This window comes from Littorina saxatilis, linkage group LG9, assembly GCF_037325665.1.
Source record: "Littorina saxatilis isolate snail1 linkage group LG9, US_GU_Lsax_2.0, whole genome shotgun sequence".
Lineage (NCBI taxonomy): Eukaryota > Metazoa > Mollusca > Gastropoda > Littorinimorpha > Littorinidae > Littorina > Littorina saxatilis.
Genome location: NC_090253.1, coordinates 3212103 through 3231975, shown reverse-complemented (window position 1 = coordinate 3231975; position 19873 = coordinate 3212103). Strand labels below are relative to the sequence as shown.

General features: G+C 42.5%; 1 protein-coding gene across 1 annotated transcript in view; it reads left to right on the top strand.

The window, feature by feature from the left end:
* Positions 1-19873, top strand: part of LOC138975079 (nitric oxide synthase-like) — a 115365-nt gene that overhangs the window by 26508 nt on the left and 68984 nt on the right. The window contains exons 6-11 of the mRNA XM_070347730.1: positions 1081-1222; positions 6111-6253; positions 7286-7460; positions 14395-14496; positions 14886-15080; positions 15498-15595. Coding sequence (XP_070203831.1) covers positions 1081-1222; positions 6111-6253; positions 7286-7460; positions 14395-14496; positions 14886-15080; positions 15498-15595 — 855 coding nt within the window. The remainder of the gene's footprint in view (positions 1-1080; positions 1223-6110; positions 6254-7285; positions 7461-14394; positions 14497-14885; positions 15081-15497; positions 15596-19873) is intronic.

The window sequence follows — 19873 nt, the reverse complement described above, 5'->3', positions numbered from 1 at the left end:
AGAAGTAATTCAGAGTTCTAAAACTCAAAACAGAAAGTTATAAGTCTTAAATTTTTAACAGATTTCTGCCAAAGGGGCAAACCATCGAACGTTATAGGGACAATGGAAGCGAGCAACAACATATTCCATCCTACATAGTGGTCACAGGAACAGCTGGTATACTCCTCTCTCAAGTCATGTCCATACAAGTAAAAGAAATTCCTGAATAAGGTGACAGAGACAATAGGAGGGAGCAACAACATATTCCATCTCACATAGTGGTCCCAGGAACAATCAAATACTGTATGGCTCAGTAAACAGCAAGAGGGATAAAGGAAAACTCAAAAATGTATTCACTGACCGTACGAACCCTGTCAGACACGAACATTTTTATGATAAGTTGTAACAAATGGACATAGAAGTTCTGAGAGTCGGAGATTTAATCAAAGTTCAAACTAGAAGTGAAGAACCGGAATTTGTTTCCCCTCTAAACAACCCAAATCGTGCAGTCTCACACCTCTTTATATTGTGTGTGAAGATGTTGCCCTGATATAACCTTATTTAGTCAAGCAGTATGTAAGAAATGTTAAGTCCTTTGTACTGGAAACTTGCATTCTCCCAGTAAGGTCATATATTGTACTACGTTGCAAGCCCCTGGAGCAATTTTTTTATTAGTGCTTTTGTGAACAAGAAACAATTAACAAGTGGCTCTACCCCATCTCCCCCCTTTCCTCTATGCCATCTCCCCCCTTTCCTCGTCGCGATATAACCTTGAATGGTTGAAGAAAAGAAAAGGAGCGTATCCGCCAGGGACTTGTCGCTGTCCACAGCTGTGTTATTTATGGAGGCACTGACTGGCTCTGCGGCGGGAAAAAGCTCTCTGCACTGGCGCGCTCAGCCTACAGAAACTAGTTTTTGTCTTGTGCACGTGGATTAAAAAAAAAAAAATTATTTATTTTACACAATTAAAAAAATTATTAGAGTAAAATAAAACATTAAAACGTTCATAATAAACAATAGTAAACAAGAATTATTAAAGTCTGCTGGACCCAAGTGCTAGCGTACTCGGGGATAACCTTTCATGCTGTTCTCTTCACGCAGGTCAGCCATCACGATCTTCCCCCAGCGCTCAAAGAACAGGGGAGACTACCGCGTGTGGAACGCTCAGCTCATCAACTACGCTGGTTACAGGCAGCCTGACGGCTCCGTCATTGGAGACCCCAAGTTATGCGAGTTTACTGAGGTGGGTGTATGTTTTATGGTGATGATGATGATGATGATGATGATTGTGGTGGTCATGGTGGTCATTATGATAGTCATGATGCTGCTGCTGCTGATGATGATGATGATGATGATGATGATAACGACGACAATGGCGGTGACAGTGACGGTGATGCTGTTCATGATTATGGTGGTAATGCTGCTGATGCTGAAGTTGATGATTACTTGGATGATGACGATGAACTCATCAAAAAGTCCTTCTGAAGACTTGATTTTGTAGCGCACGGAAGCCTGAAGAGGGAGAAACAAAATGCAAAACTTCTGATTTTGAAAATGGTAGCTGTAATATTGGAAAGCAAACAAAGTCTGTGAAGTGTATGTACCAAGAAAACAAGACCACCAAATCAAGAAACTGCAACAGCAACTAAATATTAACCTCTGACAGTATGTAAAGTCCTCAAATTTGACACTGCGTCGCCTTTTTTTGGCCCGATCACGTAATCGCTCGCACTTTGCAGTCAATCTTTAGAACTGTGCGAACACGAGAGAGGAGCTGTGTGTGAAAGGGTGTGAGTAAAAATCGCTATTCTGCTCATTCCCACTTGGTGCATGTCAACAGTGCGGGTAGTCGTGCTTTTATTTTGGGGGAAGCCCAAAATGGCTCGCCTGTCCGTCGCGCTGTTTGGCCACGGGTTTAGTAAGTTGTCACGTTGTAGGTAGGGAGTAATAGAGGAAAGGGTGGGGAAAAGAGGGGTGGAATGATGCGTTCAGAAACTGAGAGAGAGGGGGGAGAGAGAGGGGAGGGAGAGAGGAAGATACAGAGACAGACTGAGAGAGAAAATGAAAAAGAGAGACGCAAACACTCACAGAGCGTAATTTACTCTAATTAGACATAATTGCCATACATGCCAAAAGACCAAGATGACGAAATTTATTTTGCGAAAAAAGTTGATCATCTTCCATTAGTGTCAGCAGAATGAACTTCCAATAATGTTTTATTTCAGTTCCAAAGGCAAATCATTATATACTTAACTTCAAATATGTTTCTTCTGGAAATAAAATCAATGAGACTCCATGCTTGGTTACGACCGCCTAGCATCTTTCCAGTAATCATTCTGTGTATTCCGATCTGTTGGGTGCAGTTGTAGAATCGTTTGAGGAAAACGTAGAACAATAGCACGTGAAACGAGTTCCTCTCTTTCAGTCAATATTGACCTTGGAGGCACAGTGCTTCACGGACTGTTTGGCGTGTTTTCTGAAAAAGTTAGATGGATGTGTGTGTGTGTGCCTGTGTGTGTGTGTGTGTGTGTGTGTGTGTGTGTGTGTGGGTGTGTGTTGTGTGTGTGTGTGTGTGTGTTACGTGTGTGTGTGTGTGTGTATATATATGTGTGTGTGTGTGTGTGTATATATATGTATGTGTGTGTTTGTATATGTGTGTGTGTGTGTGTGTGTGTGTGTGTGTGTGTGTGCGTGCGAGTGCGAGTGTTAGTGCGTGTGTGTGTGCGTGCGAGCGAGTGTGTGTGTGTGTGTGTGTGTGTGTGTGTGTCTGTGTGTGTCTGTGTGTGCGTGCGCGCGCCCGAGTCTGTCTGTCTGCCTGGTCGTTTGTCTGTCTGTCAGTCCGCAATTTAAAGAAAAAGAGGGGGAAAGACAGAAAGGACAGACGGAAATGAAGGAAAACAAGAAAGATCTTGGATACAAAAGTACACACGCACAGCTGTTCGTTCATTACTGTTATTAGGCTACAAATAGGAAGGCGATCGCCCGACCAGCTTGTGAACGGTAAGCGTAACGTGAGGATCGCGTAAACCGTTCACTTCTCGTGTTTTTCCGATACAAATCTCAACTTATCAGAAATGATATCGGGAACCGGTTATTCGTGCCGGTAAATACTCTTCTTAATACCTTTTTGCTGTTTATTTGACAAGTGTACTGCGTTTTAGTCTTGATTTGAAGGGTTGATGGAACAAAGTTGCGCGGTTTCTGTGAGAACAACTTCACTTGTCATCATTTTCAAGAGTTTTCATTCACAAGCACCTGGGAAATAAATCTCATGTTCCGCAGGCAATAAATCGAGGTGGTGAATGGGTTTGAGCTTTCAGGTGAAACGTGGATTGTCAAAGCAAAAGCCAATCAGGCTGATTGTTTGATGTGTGGAACCATCGCGGCTTTGGATTTGTGTTTCCGAGGACAACGATTGTAAGCATTCAGTCTCAAAGACCCAATCAATGTTGATAATTACCGCGGCGACTCATGGTCAATTTGCAATTTATCTCTGTAATCGCAAAATCCACAACGAAAAGTCATAAACACTTAAAAAGAAAAGAAATATGCTCAACACTTACTGAACTCACATGTAAGATCGCAGCTCTGTACATTTTCAGACTGGAAGAAAAGCGTCAACAAGCTACGTTTGACGTGACATACAAGGTTGACGTGTTATCTCGAGCTACTGTGACGATGCTTTGTGGCCCGGAGTTGGATTCTAAAAATTCGCCTCCCTGTGGGTTATTGTGCATTTTGTTGCACAACCAAAATGATGACAAAAACGATGTTTGGTGGCTTGTCGTCAGACCAGCATTTTGTTGTTGGTCCTCGGGGAGCATATCGCCTTTTGTCTCATATTTATCAACCGCGGCCTTCGGCCTTGGTCGATAAAGATGAAACAAAAGACGATATGGTCCCCTTGGACCAACAAAAAAGCTGGTCTGTCAACAAGCCACCAAACATCTTATATTAACTACTTTCAAGAAAAAAAGATCGGTTTCTAAAATAGTTAGCGCGATCATTGGTTTATCTTAGTGAAAACAAACTTGTAACACCATTGAACTGGACGGCAAGCAACAAGGGTGTACATTCACTCACAATGAAATACTTGTATCACAGTAATGTTAGCCCTGTAAATGAGCAAGCTATTTCGCAAACATCTTGGGCGTGCCTTGGAACGGAAAGCGTAACGCTTTTCTGACAAAATGGCGGAATTATAGGAGTGAAGCATTTTCTCCTTGAGGACTTTATTGAATAGGAAGGTTTCCGCCAGTTATCTCTCTTTGAGGTTTTGGGTGCTTACAGAGTACCGTGCCCCTTGTGGGGGCATCAAACATGGCGACAAGTGATGCGACAGAAGGAATTTGTGCTACAAACTTTGCTACTTTTGACGTACCTAGATTAAAAAAGTATCTTCAAGAGAGAGGAATTACGATAACTGGATACACGAAGAACAGCTTGATCCAGTTGGCAAAGTGTGCGGAACAAGTGCAAGTGCCCACCGACCCCAATAACCAGAACGTGTGTGTGCAAGGTGAGGTGCGGGGCAAGTTGAAGGCGATCGGTTTTCCCGTTGAGGATCCTTTCTCATTGACTTTTGCAAACAATTTTGTTCATGCGCCAAAGATATGACTTTTTGACATCTTCGGCTTTCTCATAGAGCGGAAGAATGACCTTGACCGGCATTCTACGAAGGCCTACAAGACATTCACAAAGGTCACAAAGCAGGGTCAAGCTGATAGCTTCGGGACGACCACTTGATCCACAGCCTACACAGGATTTATTTTGTATTCGGCTTTAGAATCGGGTGCAAAGTGACTCGAATAGATCTCAGTGTGTACTTCAAGTCAACTTTTTATTCTCCATACACACAGTGCACTTTGCCAGTCACCTGAACAACACATGATTTCGTGCAGTCCCACTACTAAAAGGGACGAAGTATGCCCCCAGAAAATGTCCCGCCAAAAGGGGAATAACCGGAATCGAGGTCACAAGCAGGGTCAAGGGGAAGGTCGGCTGGGCGGACAGGAGACTATTTGATAAAGTGTGGAGTTAAAGGCCTGATAAAACTCCTTGAGTCGCATCGATTGAACTCCACGGTGCACTTGCGCAGTTCTGTCGATTCTCACTTTCGCTTTTTTGCTCTCTCTGCCTCTGTATGTGTGTGTGTGTGTGTGTGTGTGTGTGTGTGTGTGTGTGTGTGTGTGTGTGTGTGTCTCTCTTTCTCTCTCTCTCTCTCTTTCTCTCTCTCTCTCTTTCTCTCTCTCTGTCTCTCTCTCTGTCTGTCTCTCTCTCTCTCTCTCTCTCTCTCTCTCTCTCTCTCTCTCTCTTGTCCTATTTTCAAGTCAAGGATGTGCATTGCGGGTCTAACGAGGTCAACTTCCGGCAAAATCCTTTCTTCTTGACGGGCCTTTCTCAGAATTGTTTTCTTTTTTAATATCGGCGTTGAGACAAAAGCCAAGCATTCGTGAATTTCATGATAGTTCCCCGATAATTTTGGTCCTGCGGTGTCGGGTGAGTTGAAGTCAGATTTGTATCATCTTCTTACACCTTGGAACTGGTTAGAGAGCTTGAACATTGCGTCCTCGTCTCTATAAAAGAGTTATCATTAAAAAAAATCAACAGTAGCCGTAAGAAGATTGAAGCGATGACACAAGTGGCATTCTGCCGCTCTTCTAGCTCTCAGAATACAGAACACAGAATCTTTAATTGACCAAGGTTGTGAATTTGTGATGAGGTCTCCAATGCGCGCTGTCATTTTTAGATGCTAAGAATTTCAGTGGGGACAACACAACAACTTAGAGACTGACGAGGAGATGACGGGGACCTCGACAGTAAAAATGATGATAATAATGATGATGATGGTGATGATTATGATGATGATGGTGATGATGATGAAGATGGTGGCGGTGATGATGATGATGATAATGATGATGATGATGATGATGGTGATGATGAAGATGGTGATGATGATGATGATGCTGATGATGATGATGCTGATGATGATGATGACGACGACAATAAAAAGAACGTCCTAACGAAGTGGGGGAAGACGACGACGACTACTACTACGACCAAATGAAGACAAAAACAATAACGCCAACAAAAAGGCCACAGCATTAACAGCCATTCTGTATTGATTGCAGCTGGTGCTGAAGCTGGGGTGGAAGCCGAAGACGATGACGCCGTTCGACGTGCTGCCCCTGGTGCTGTCTGCTGCTGGACAGGACCCCGAGATGTTCGAGGTCCCCCCGGAACTCATCCTCGAGGTCAACTTCAAACACCCAACGTAAGCCTGAACTATGTCTCACCTGAGCCATCACGGGGTTATAGACCTTAATATTTAATGACATATCATACCGATGCATGCACAGCCTGGTGGCGACCTCACGAGTAATTTTAGTGCTGATATGTTGAAGTCACCGAGACGAACTTCGTTCTCGGAATTCGTTGTCACTTCCACGGGAGACATACAGAAGACGTCACGCCAATATTCATGTCATGACGTCTTTTTGTCCTTTCGTTTGGCTTCTGACGTCAGAGATTTCACTTCCAAAAAGAGGGTTGTTGTTTTTAAACCGGTATTGTAAAACCAGTATTGTATCTTTATAAGAGTGTTAGTTCGGCCGGCCGTAGAGTGGAGTTAAGTTCAGATTGATTTTTGAGCTAAAGTTTTAAAACTTAACATCTTCTAGGGTTTAATGACCTCCAGTTATGAAGAAAGTCCGTTTTGACCATCGTCAAATATCTGGCTCACAGTGGCGTTATAATTGGGCCAAAAGTCGAAAATCATCAATTTCGTAAATATTTCTGCAATTTGAACTTTGACACTGTATGCACATTTAGGATTGTACGATCTCAAGACATGATCCATGGCTGGTTGACACACGTCAAAAATCAGTGTAACTGCAGGGTCACGTTTGGGTAACAAATTTGAAAAATATCACTTTCTCGAAAGAAAACATTTATTTTAATTTAAAAAGAACCTTCACACACTTGGATTTGTGTCAGCCATGTTGTTCGCATGTTGGCTTTTCGTTCAAACAAGAATTGTAAGTTACTGGAACGTTTGATTTATGACAAAACAAGACATTCACCAATATAGTTTTGATAACATTTTTATTCATTCATTATTTTAAAATTTGTATTATTTTTTTTGTTTGATAAAATAAATTAAATACTTGCTTCATAATTTAAACGTTCCAATAACTTACCATTCTTGTTGTGTTATCCTGCATTTTGGAACATTAGCACTGTATCTGTTTTTGGATTTTCGTGCTGGTTTCAAAGTTGAAAGTGTTGGTCTGTGTGCAATCTACAGGTACCCGTGGTTCGCTGAGATGGGGATGAAGTGGTTCACGCTACCCGCAGTGTCCGGCATGCTGTTTGACTGCGGGGGACTGGAGTTCACTGCATGCCCCTTTAACGGCTGGTACATGGGCACCGAGATTGGGGCACGTGACTTCTGTGACTCCAACAGATACAACATCCTGGAGGTAGGCTGTGTAGCATATCTGTCACGCTGAGGCACTCCTTGTTTGGTCGATTTTGTACGTGTTGTATCTGTCTGCTTCTTTGTGTCTGGCAATCTGGCAAGCCCTCACTCTGTTTGTCTGTGTTGTCTGTCTGTCTATATCGCTCTGTTTGTCTGTGTTCTCTGTCTATATCGCTCTGTTTGTCTGTGTTGTCTGTGTGTCTTATGTCTGTGTTGTCTTTGTGTCTATATCGCTCTGTTTGTCTGTGTTGTCTGTCTGTCTATATCGCTCTGTTTGTCTGTGTTCTCTGTCTATATCGCTCTGTTTGTCTGTGTTGTCTGTCTATATCGCTCTGTTTGTCTGTGTTGTCTGTCTGTCTATATCGCTCTGTCTGTGTTCTCTGTCTGTCTATATCGCTCTGTTTGTCTGTCTGTCTATATCGCTCTGTTTGTCTGTGTTGTCTGTCTATATCGCTCTGTTTGTCTGTGTTCTCTGTCTGTCTATATCGCTCTGTTTGTCTGTGTTGTCTGTCTATATCGCTCTGTTTGTCTGTGTTGTCTGTCTGTCTATATCGCTCTGTTTGTCTGTGTTGTCTGTCTGTCTATATCGCTCTGTTTGTCTGTGTTGTCTGTCTGTCTATATCGCTCTGTTTGTCTGTGTTGTCTGTCTGTCTATATCGCTCTGTTTGTCTGTGTTCTCTGTCTGTCTATATCGCTCTGTTTGTCTGTGTTGTCTGTCTGTCTATATCGCTCTGTTTGTCTGTGTTGTCTGTCTATATCGCTCTGCTTGTCTGTGTTGTCTGTCTATATCGCTCTGTTTGTCTGTGTTGTCTGTCTGTCTATATCGCTCTGTTTGTCTGTGTTGTCTGTCTATATCGCTCTGTTTGTCTGTGTTCTCTGTCTGTCTATATCGCTCTGTTTGTCTGTGTTGTCTGTCTATATCGCTCTGCTTGTCTGTGTTGTCTGTCTATATCGCTCTGTTTGTCTGTGTTGTCTGTCTGTCTATATCGCTCTGTTTGTCTGTGTTCTCTGTCTGTCTATATCGCTCTGTTTGTCTGTGTTGTCTGTCTATCTATATCGCTCTGTTTGTCTGTGTTGTCTGTCTGTCTATATCGCTCTGTTTGTCTGTGTTGTCTGTCTGTCTATATCGCTCTGTTTGTCTGTGTTGTCTGTCTGTCTATATCGCTCTGTTTGTCTGTGTTGTCTGTCTGTCTATATCGCTCTGTTTGTCTGTGTTGTCTGTCTGTCTATATCGCTCTGTTTGTCTGTGTTCTCTGTCTGTCTATATCGCTCTGTTTGTCTGTGTTGTCTGTCTGTCTATATCGCTCTGTTTGTCTGTGTTGTCTGTCTGTCTATATCGCTCTGCTTGTCTGTGTTGTCTGTCTATATCGCTCTGTTTGTCTGTGTTGTCTGTCTGTCTATATCGCTCTGCTTGTCTGTGTTGTCTGTCTGTCTATATCGCTCTGTTTGTGTTGTCTGTCTGTCTATATCGCTCTGTTTGTCTGTGTTCTCTGTCTGTCTATATCGCTCTGTTTGTCTGTGTTGTCTGTCTGTCTATATCGCTCTGTTTGTCTGTGTTGTCTGTCTGTCTATATCGCTCTGCTTGTCTGTGTTGTCTGTCTATATCGCTCTGTTTGTCTGTGTTGTCTGTCTGTCTATATCGCTCTGTTTGTCTGTGTTCTCTGTCTATATCGCTCTGTTTGTCTGTGTTGTCTGTCTGTCTATATCGCTCTGTTTGTCTGTGTTGTCTGTCTGTCTATATCGCTCTGTTTGTCTGTGTTGTCTGTCTGTCTATATCGCTCTGTTTGTCTGTGTTCTCTGTCTGTCTATATCGCTCTGTTTGTCTGTGTTGTCTGTCTATATCGCTCTGTTTGTCTGTGTTCTCTGTCTGTCTATATCGCTCTGTTTGTCTGTGTTGTCTGTCTATATCGCTCTGCTTGTCTGTGTTGTCTGTCTATATCGCTCTGTTTGTCTGTGTTGTCTGTCTGTCTATATCGCTCTGTTTGTCTGTGTTGTCTATCTATATCGCTCTGCTTGTCTGTGTTGTCTGTCTGTCTATATCGCTCTGTTTGTCTGTGTTGTCTGTCTATATCGCTCTGCTTGTCTGTGTTGTCTGTCTATATCGCTCTGTTTGTCTGTGTTGTCTGTCTGTCTATATCGCTCTGCTTGTCTGTGTTGTCTGTCTGTCTATATCGCTCTGTTTGTCTGTGTTGTCTGTCTGTCTATATCGCTCTGTTTGTCTGTGTTCTCTGTCTATATCGCTCTGTTTGTCTGTGTTGTCTGTCTGTCTATATCGCTCTGTTTGTCTGTGTTGTCTGTCTGTCTATATCGCTCTGTTTGTCTGTGTTCTCTGTCTGTCTATATCGCTCTGTTTGTCTGTGTTCTCTGTCTGTCTATATCGCTCTGTTTGTCTGTTCTCTGTCTGTCTATATCGCTCTGTTTGTCTGTGTTGTCTGTCTATCTATATCGCTCTGTTTGTCTGTGTTGTCTGTCTGTCTATATCGCTCTGTTTGTCTGTGTTGTCTGTCTATATCGCTCTGCTTGTCTGTGTTGTCTGTCTATATCGCTCTGTTTGTCTGTGTTGTCTGTCTGTCTATATCGCTCTGCTTGTCTGTGTTGTCTGTCTATATCGCTCTGTTTGTCTGTGTTGTCTGTCTGTCTATATCGCTCTGTTTGTCTGTGTTGTCTGTCTATATCGCTCTGCTTGTCTGTGTTGTCTGTCTATATCGCTCTGTTTGTCTGTGTTGTCTGTCTGTCTATATCGCTCTGCTTGTCTGTGTTGTCTGTCTGTCTATATCGCTCTGTTTGTCTGTGTTGTCTGTCTGTCTATATCGCTCTGTTTGTCTGTGTTGTCTGTCTATATCGCTCTGTTTGTCTGTGTTGTCTATCTATATCGCTCTGCTTGTCTGTGTTGTCTGTCTGTCTATATCGCTCTGTTTGTCTGTGTTGTCTGTCTGTCTATATCGCTCTGTTTGTCTGTGTTCTCTGTCTGTCTATATCGCTCTGTTTGTCTGTGTTCTCTGTCTGTCTATATCGCTCTGTTTGTCTGTCTGTCTATATCGCTCTGTTTGTCTGTGTTGTCTGTCTGTCTATATCGCTCTGTTTGTCTGTGTTGTCTGTCTGTCTATATCGCTGTGTTGTCTGTCTGTCTATATCGCTCTGTTTGTCTGTGTTCTCTGTCTGTCTATATCGCTCTGTTTGTCTGTGTTCTCTGTCTGTCTATATCGCTCTGTTTGTCTGTGTTGTCTGTCTGTCTATATCGCTCTGTTTGTCTGTGTTCTCTGTCTGTCTATATCGCTCTGTTTGTCTGTGTTCTCTGTCTGTCTATATCGCTCTGTTTGTCTGTGTTCTCTGTCTGTCTATATCGCTCTGTTTGTCTGTGTTGTCTGTCTGTCTATATCGCTCTGTTTGTCTGTGTTCTCTGTCTGTCTATATCGCTCTGTTTGTCTGTTCTCTGTCTGTCTATATCGCTCTGTCTGTGTCTTTGTTTTCTGTCTGTTTGTCTATTTTTGTCCATATGTTCATTTCTGTCTGTCTGTTTGTCTGGCTGGCTGGCTGTCTGGCTTTTGTTTACCTGCCTGGCTGGCTGGCTGGCTGTTTGTTTACCTGTCTGTTTGGCTGGCTGGCTGGCTGGCTGGCTGTCTGGTCCCTGTGCTATTTTACCTGTCTAATGTAGCCAAGAGAAATAAACGAAAAAAGTCCTCGCCCTACGTAGAACCCCAACTAAATGTCACAAGAAAATGTCATGTCAAGAAGATAGTGCTTTTTGTGTGCCGCTTGTGGGTTAAGCACAGTACAGGAATGCTTACACGTGCGTGCCAACATTACAGACAACGCCGCTTAATTCGATCTCGTCGGCCCCCCCCCCCCCCCCCCCCCCCCCCCCCCAAAGAGTTCGAGGTATGTCGCAAATATGATATTCGGCCTAGCTGCTTGTGCTTCTACAATGAACGCGGCCTCTATTTATTTTTGCAAACGTTCAGAGCACAATTCTTTGGTCTGTTTTTGTCAGTTTTTGTGTCGGTCTAGCTAATGACATAACATTTTATTAATTTCTCCCCAGCTGGTTTGTCTGTCTTTCTGTCTGTCCGTCTGTCTGCCTAAGCGATTGTCTTTCTGGATAAGCATGCGTCGTTTTGTCATTCAGTTTGGCTACCTGCCCCTCTGCCTGTTTACATTCAAAAGAGATGTTAATCCTCGCTGTCGATGTTCAAATTGGAGCGAGATTATACGCCATTACTTCTGATAACCTACAAACGATCATTACTATAGCGACCATTAAGACAAGACTCATCTTTTCAAATTATCTGAGGCGGTGCTGCGTTTGACAAGCATTCGGCATTACTAATTGGTTTCTGAAGCGTGCTTAAAGGCACAGTAAGCCTCCCGTAAACCATTACAGATACGGTCAGGCTTTTACACACAGTACAAACACCCTTTCATTTAAACACTCACCGATTGAGAACATCCCAGGTGCCCTCCGTAAAGAGCGAACAATTTTCAAAGAATTTATTTTTGCGTGGTTTATCTTACCCCTGAGCCATCGTGAACCCGTGTGATCCAGTTTCCCTTTTTCACAATGTAGTCGTCAGTTAGTTATTTGAATGCGACTATTTACAATAGCACGTTTTTATGCACGAAACAAACGGCTGTGGTTCACAAGAACTCTAGCGATGGCTTTTGACTGTTGAGAGGAACGGCGATATGCACTGATAAACCGGCGTCGTCTGCTACGACCCTTGCGTGACCCTGCTTCCGGGCTTTTCTTTTTTCAAACTTTCACAACTTCGAATTGTACTGATCTTGTCTTGATGAAAAAAGAATTCTTTTATGATTAAAGAATGTTTGTGTAACAAGCTGTCAATTTATTATTTAGATTTTAAAAGTTAGGTCTAGCGCAAAAACGCACCACGGTCCAAAAACATGTTGATAATCATCGATTCACGGCTATCGCCAGTTTACATCGATAGAATGAGACCCGAAGGGAAGTAACTCATGTTTGACCTGAGTTCAGGATGGGTCCAAAAAGTGTTCGAGACAATCTGCAAAATTAATTCTTTAAAAATTACTGGCTCTTTACGTAGGGCACCTAGGATGTTCCCGTTTGGTGAGCGTTCAAATGGAAGGGTGTTTGTACTGTGTGTAAAAGCCTGACAGTATCTGTGATGGTTTACGGGAGGCTTACTGTCCGGGCGTGAATTCCGGTATTCATAACAGCCGTCCAGCACCAAAACGAGGCGCCATTGCTGTTGAGGCCAAGTCCACGAAAATAAATTCTTTGAAAATTTCTCACGCTCGACAGAAAGCAGCCAGGATGTTCCCGTTCGGTGAGCGTTCAAATGGAAGTATGCTTGTAGACGCTCGGGGAGCTCTGTGATGGTTTACGGGAGGCTTACTGTGCCTTTAAAGGCACAGTCTTTTCAATGTTAATTAACGATTCAGCTCAACATCTGAAATAACAGAGCCAGATTTTTTTAATAAGGCCACCAAAAAAAATAGTCTGTTTACGGTAACATGGGCAAAAAAAATAGGGTCGGTAGGTCGGGATTTTTTTTTTTTTTCCAAAAAAACATATTTTTTAAAGGTACTGAACTTGTCAAATCCAGGTGCACGGAGCCCCTGGGGCTTTTAGTCATACCTCAGGCAGCTATCCGTTAGAAGAACTACCAAGTTTCATTGACTTGCACCCAAAGAGTCAAGAACTGCGATTATTTACGAATTAATTTCGGACTCTGTCCCGGCTGGTCTTCACCTATGTTTGGATCTAAATTTAGATCAGGTAGATTAGATTAGATCACCACATCATGCACAAAAAGACACGTCACTAGCAAACTATGTCAGACATCATCATGAGTTTGTGTAAAACAAAATGGAGGCCGGAATCACTCAGTTGAATCGAACTCCGATCAAACACCACGTAATAACTAGGTTAATTTATGCACTCGCGTGAACAAGCCAACTGTCGAGCTTCACAGATGTCGTCGTTGGGTAGTTTTGGGTTTGTTTTACTACCATAGGAGGATTTTTGAACTGTAAATGCACTCAGCTGCAACAAAAACGCAAAACGAAGGCTGTGAGCTGCACTGTGCCTTTAATTTTATTTGCCAAAAAACAAAGACTTTTTTTCTCCCCCAAATGCCCCAAAAAGTTTAGGGTCGCGCGAAAAAATAGGGTCGGTCGGGATACCGTAAACAGACTATTTGTTTGTTGTTGGCCTAAGATAGAACCATCCCTCCCTCTCCTATGACACCCACATAAACTCAAAAGTTTTCTGCATGTGAATAGTGGGGATCAATCAATCAGTGACGCTTATATCGCGCATATTCCGTGGGTACAGTTCTAGGCGCTCTGCAGTGATGCCGTGTGAGATGAAATTTTATACGGCCAGTAATTGCAGCCATTTCGGCGCATATTTACCTTTCACGGCCTATTATTCCAAGTCACACGGGTATAGGTAGACAATTATTACTGTGCCTAAGCAATTTTGCCAGGAAATACCCTTTTGTCAATCGTGGGATCTTTAACGTGCACACCCAATGTAGTGTACACGGGGGGGGGGGGGGGGGGGGGGGGGGGGGGGAGTTCGGACACCGAAGAGAGTCTGCACACAAAATTGACTCTGAAATAAATTTCCGCCGAACCTGTACCAACTGAGCTATATCCCCGCCCGGGATGGCAACAACCCGATTCCGCCGTGTGTAAGGTTGAAGGTGTGTGTAAGATTCAAGGTGTGGTTGATTTTGTTTATTGTTTGGTATATTCCCTACAACCTATAATTATGCCATTATAGCCTTCCAGGGCAGTCCTTCTGAGTGAATCTTGAACGGTCGCTCTTTTCAGTTTCAGGTTCAGTATGTGACGTAACTACCACGGGCCAAATTCGAGACTATGCCTTGGGAATTATTTCATGATTTAACTCCGTGTAACCGCAAGTGGATTGTGTTGTTTCATTGCAGAAAGTGGCAGTCAACATGGGCCTGGATGTCAGGAAGAGTTCCTCTCTGTGGAAAGATCGAGCCCTGGTTGAAGTCAACATTGCTGTTCTACACAGTTTTCAGGTACTGTTTCTGTCTGTCTTGGCTGGCTTGTCTGGCATGATGGTTGTCTGGCTGTGTTGCTGGTTTGTTGGCTCTCAGTGTGTCTGTCAGTCTGTCTGTATGTCTGTCTGTCTGTCTGTCCGTCTCTCTACGTCTGTGTATCTATGTGTCTGTGTCTGTGTCTGTGTGTCTGTGTGTCTGTCTGTCTGTCAATGTATCTCTGTGTTTGTCTGTTTGTGTGTATGTGTCTGTCTGTCTGAATATGTTGTCTTGTCTCTTGATTTTTTTCAATGGCTATTTTTTCTCTGTCTTTGTCCTTTCTATAATGCGCCTTGTCATCTAACTTTCACCACCTCTCAGTTCACTTGTGGGCTTTTACGTTTTGTGCTTGCATTATTTTCCTGTACCAGGCTTCAGAGGTGACCATCACAGACCACCACGCAGCCTCAGACTCCTTCATGAAACATCTGGAGAACGAGCAGAGACTGAGGGGAGGTTGTCCTGCCGACTGGGTATGGATCGTACCCCCCATGAGCGGTTCCCTCACCCCCGTCTTTCACCAAGAGATGCTGCTCTACAAGCTCAAACCTTCCTATGAGTATCAGGTATGTTGATTTGGCTTGAAAAGCTTTTAAGACGATCTGATGACTGTGTTCACTCGAAACATGTGTTTTCATTGGTGCGATGCTTTGCCTTAGAATGTATAGTCTGGCTTGCAAAGCTTGTGAGACGATATGGTGTGGTAACTCGAAGCATTTTGTTCATTGGTGTGATGCTTTGCCTTGAAATCTTTAGGAATTCAACTAGCTTCCAAAGCGTGTGAGACGGCATGGTGTGTTTTTTCGAAACATTTTGTTCATCGGTGTGATGTTTTACCTTGAAATCTTTATGAATTCATCCGGCTTGCAAAGTTTTGAGACGGCATGGTGTGATACCTCGAAGCGTTTTTCTTCTTGCTGTTGTGCTTCGCTTTGGAATGTCGCTCGAATAGCCTGTAAGATGACCTGCGGATGGTGTTTCAGGAAGAGCCGTGGAAGACACACGTGTGGAAGAAGGATCGGGACAAGCCCAAGTCACAGGAACGATCCAAGAGGAAGTTTGGCTTCAGGGAGCTCGCCAGGTAAATTACTTTATGTTTCTTTGTCATTTTCTGAGTTGTTGTTTAATTTTGTGTGTGTGTTTTTGTGTGTGTGGTTTGTTTTCCATTGCCACAGGAACGATCCAAAAGGAATTTTGGCTTCAATGAGTTCGCCAGGCATTGCACTGGTGTTTGTTATCTACTGGGATTTTGTTTATATTTGTGTGTTTTTTGTGGGTATTGGTTTGTGTTTTGTTTTGTTTCATTTGCCATACACATTTCATTTGTGCTTGGAGGGGGAAACGGGTTGAAGCGACTTAATGAAAAAAGAAAGGGAACGCCTACTTATGAAAGCCATGTGATTTTATGGTCTTCTTTGGCTTTGTGTGTGTTAATGAGTTGATTAATGTATTTATTTGATGTGTTTTTGTGTGTTTTAGTAATTAGATTGTATAGTCACATTTTCATTTTCAAAAGTATTCTATAATCTGTCATTGTGTCTACGAGTGTCGACGAATTTCAAAGAAGAACCCCACATTCTGTGACAAAATATATATTTCAAATCCATGTTAATACCTGATTCAGCCCAGAAGATGATAAGGAGGCGGCAGAGCCTTTAAAGCAGAAGGTGCTGCAACCGGATCTTGACGGCATGATCACGATCACCACAAAGAGCCAAGGCTCAGGACGACCGTTGTAAGACTTGCCCACCTCAGCATAACCCAACAAGCTTGATTCCACGGAATCGTTAACCTGCGAAAACAACTGAGCTTTAACCCCCACAGGACAATTTATTAGAGCGTCGCGGAAGAGATGATTGTTAGAATCTGTCCTTTTTAACTTTAGTACCCTTCCTGCTTTAGGGAAGACGGAAGTGATTATCTTAATGTGATGGTGGTTTTGTGTATATGCACTGAATGTTAACCTTAGAATGACTGATAACTCCAGGGCAAATAGCATATTCAAGGGACTGACGTCATTGAACCAACTAATGTCTTCTTGTTTTAAAGAAATGTCGATTGTAAAGTGGAAGACGTATTCGGTATTAGTGCTTATAACTCTAAAACATGAATTAACATTCGTTTATAATCGTATAAATTTATGGGAATACGTGTAGCAACATTTTAGACATTCACAGTTCACCTGTTAAATACTTTTTGGCTCACGTAAGTGTAGCCTATGCGATGATAAACTTTGTCTGTCTGTGCGTGCGTGCGTGCGTGCGTGCGTGCGTATGTATGTATGTGTGTATGTCTGTGGTAGAAACTTTAACATTTCCGAGTCTATGGATTACGTCAGTCTCGGTCAAAAGTGTTCGACGTGTGTGATAGAAACTATTTGAAGACGTCACATTATGACGTAAGAGGGTTAGACGTCACGCAAAGGAATTACTGAAAGTCTCGGTCATTGTTATTGTGAGCGGGCCGAGACTTCTTGGCAGATCCAGGGTCTCGCTTTCTTGCATAGTTTCACCTATGCTTACTGTGTGTGTGTGTGTGTCTGTGTGTGTCTGTGTGTGTGTGTGTGTGTGTGTGTGTGTGTGTGTGTGTGTGTGTGTGTGTGTATGTGTGACGGAGTGATTGAGTTTGTGTTACTGTTTGTCGATTTCTTACGTGAGCCTTGAAGGCTTCGCCTCTTGTTGTTATCGTTTTATATGATTTTAACCAAGAAGATTGCTTTTCATTCCGACTTTAATTACTTGTTTAAATATCACGAAATAAATTGTCTGATTGTTGTTAGTCGGACAGTTTGCAATCATTTCGAACGTGTTCAACTGCTAGTTAGTTGTTGCTTTGTGGGTCCAGCGGACCATATAGGCCAAATCAAGACTCAACTCAACTCAACTCAACTCAACTCAAATTTTATTGGCTTCAATTTTCACATAGAAGAATTTGTCTTGCGCTTGGGATTAAGACATAGGCAGAAAGTAAGAGTATAACGCATTCATATCGCATTTCATGTATCACACACAGTAATCACTAGTATAGGCCTAGGCCTACAGATATCACATTTGTCCCTGTATCACACATGCAGATAAATAGTATCACATTTCCACGTATCACACACAATATATACATTACATAACATACAGCAAGTTCCATCTCCCGCGCTCCCCCCCTCCCACACATACATATCCTCGCACGTGCGTCGACTCCATACAAATGACATCATCATTCCATTAACTAAAATACACAATGACTAGTAGAGGGTACATGATACACAATACGTGCTCAACTAGACCTGCTAACTAAAATAATAACAGAGACAGAAACAAGAACCGGGCACAACATTTACACGTGTGTGACCTACTTTACATCAAGTGCCTGTGATCTATAAATAACAATGATTGCGTTTAAAGTAAAACATGAATAATGCCGATGTTTGCTAACAATGAATACATAAAAACTAAGATAAGAATGTATGTGCTTTCATAATATTATTATTTTATAAAACACAGTGGGGAAATTGGAAAATAATTTGTATACGAGAGAAAGGGGGAATGTACGTTCTGGCTCACCGATTCCGACAGACCCTAAATATTAACCAAAAATAGGCTTCTGGACTAAACTTTTACTAAAATGAAACATGCGACAAAATCAGAAAAATACTGCATAAATCCATACAACAACAAAAATACAGTAAAGTAAGGTTGTTTTGAACCAATGCCGGGTCTGTCGGAATCAGTAACCCAGAACGTACATTCCCCCTTTCTCTTATACAACCACGGAAATTACGAGTCGTTGCAGGTGTTCTTTATGGATATCCTGGATTTTTTGCTGTTGGTCTCCCCTTTCGTTTTATTTACAGCAAGCTAAATAATCGTCTCGTATCGAAAACAAAAGCAGACGACAAATTTAGTCAGTTGGAGTTGTCTCCCGTACTCCTGTAGCATGCACTAGTCAGTTTAGATCAGTGCGCTGCATCTCTGTGGCGGATCGGGAATTCCCAACAAAAGAAAAGATCATACGGTACTGGCAACTTCAGTGTCAGCTGAACACGAGAGCGTTCGGTCTTTTAGAAGATTTGTATCTTGAAATGAAAATTAACGAATATCGCGCTGTCCGAAGGAATGGAGTACACTGTACCCACGGAATATGCGCGATATAAGACTCATTGATTGATTGATATATCGAGTCGGACAATGACCACGCTCAGGCTAAAACGATAGGACATCTGACCGACATGCGGCAATGTGAATCGGACATTTGGGGATTTTCATCGCTATATGTCCGATGTCCGACGCCTAACGACATCCCTGCCTACATTATTCTGATTGATCACAACCAAACCTACTATCATTGGACACATCCAAATGCAAGCGTCTGTTCTTGAAAATTTCCCACTGATCTAAAAATAAAACCAGTGCAATTTCCTCTGTCGCGCTTTGCCACAGAAACTCACGGTTTGGCCTGTATTTCTGATTTGTGCGCAAAAGCTTTCTTTCTTTTTTCTTTTTTTTTAACATAACAATGTTTAATGTCACTGTATGTTTAAAAGACCATGGTCATATTTGTAAAAAAAATGTTAAATTAGAAAATAAATAAGACTTTGGTATATGATTTTTCCTACACCTGTGCTGAAAATAAGACATAAAAATGTTGGTATATAAGTCGCTCAAATACAAGAAGGAATGAATGGCTCTGTTTGAGTTTGTTGCAGTTGACCCTGCACAATACGATCTATGATGTTTTTGGTAACAATTTTGCCGTCTCCCCTAGGGTGACGTATTTCACAACTTCCTGTGTTACACAAACTCAGTGATGACCAATTTTGCCTGTACCAGAAACAAGCCAGCTCCGAAATTCTCAAGAATTCTAGGATTCTAAAAATAGTACCGTTCACGCGTGAACGGTAGGTCTTGCTGGTAAACCGCTGGTCTTGCTGTTTCAACGCTTCGCTTCACTACGCTTCAATATTTAGGCTGCCTTTTCAGGCGGCCACCGAGTGCACTTTATGCAAATGACTTGTGTAATATTGTTCCACCACGATTGGTTCTGGTGTATCACGTGGTTCATGAATATTAAAACTTGTTTATTGAATCAAGCTTTGAAAAGTGTACTTGGTGGCTGCTTTGAAACTCAACAAAGCCTACTCCCCTTTCACAAACACTTCCCCGTCATAGCGGGTTTTCCCGATTGACAAAAATTCTTATTACACACTCAGACTATTTGTTCTCCAGTGCCCAATTGCATAAGAATATTCTGGTGATGAATAAACGCGCTTTGTGTCATTAGCATCTAAAGATTTCTTGTTTACAATAGTTGTGTTGATCTGATGAAGCGCGGAACTGATCTTAGGGTTGTCATGGTGAAACACTCG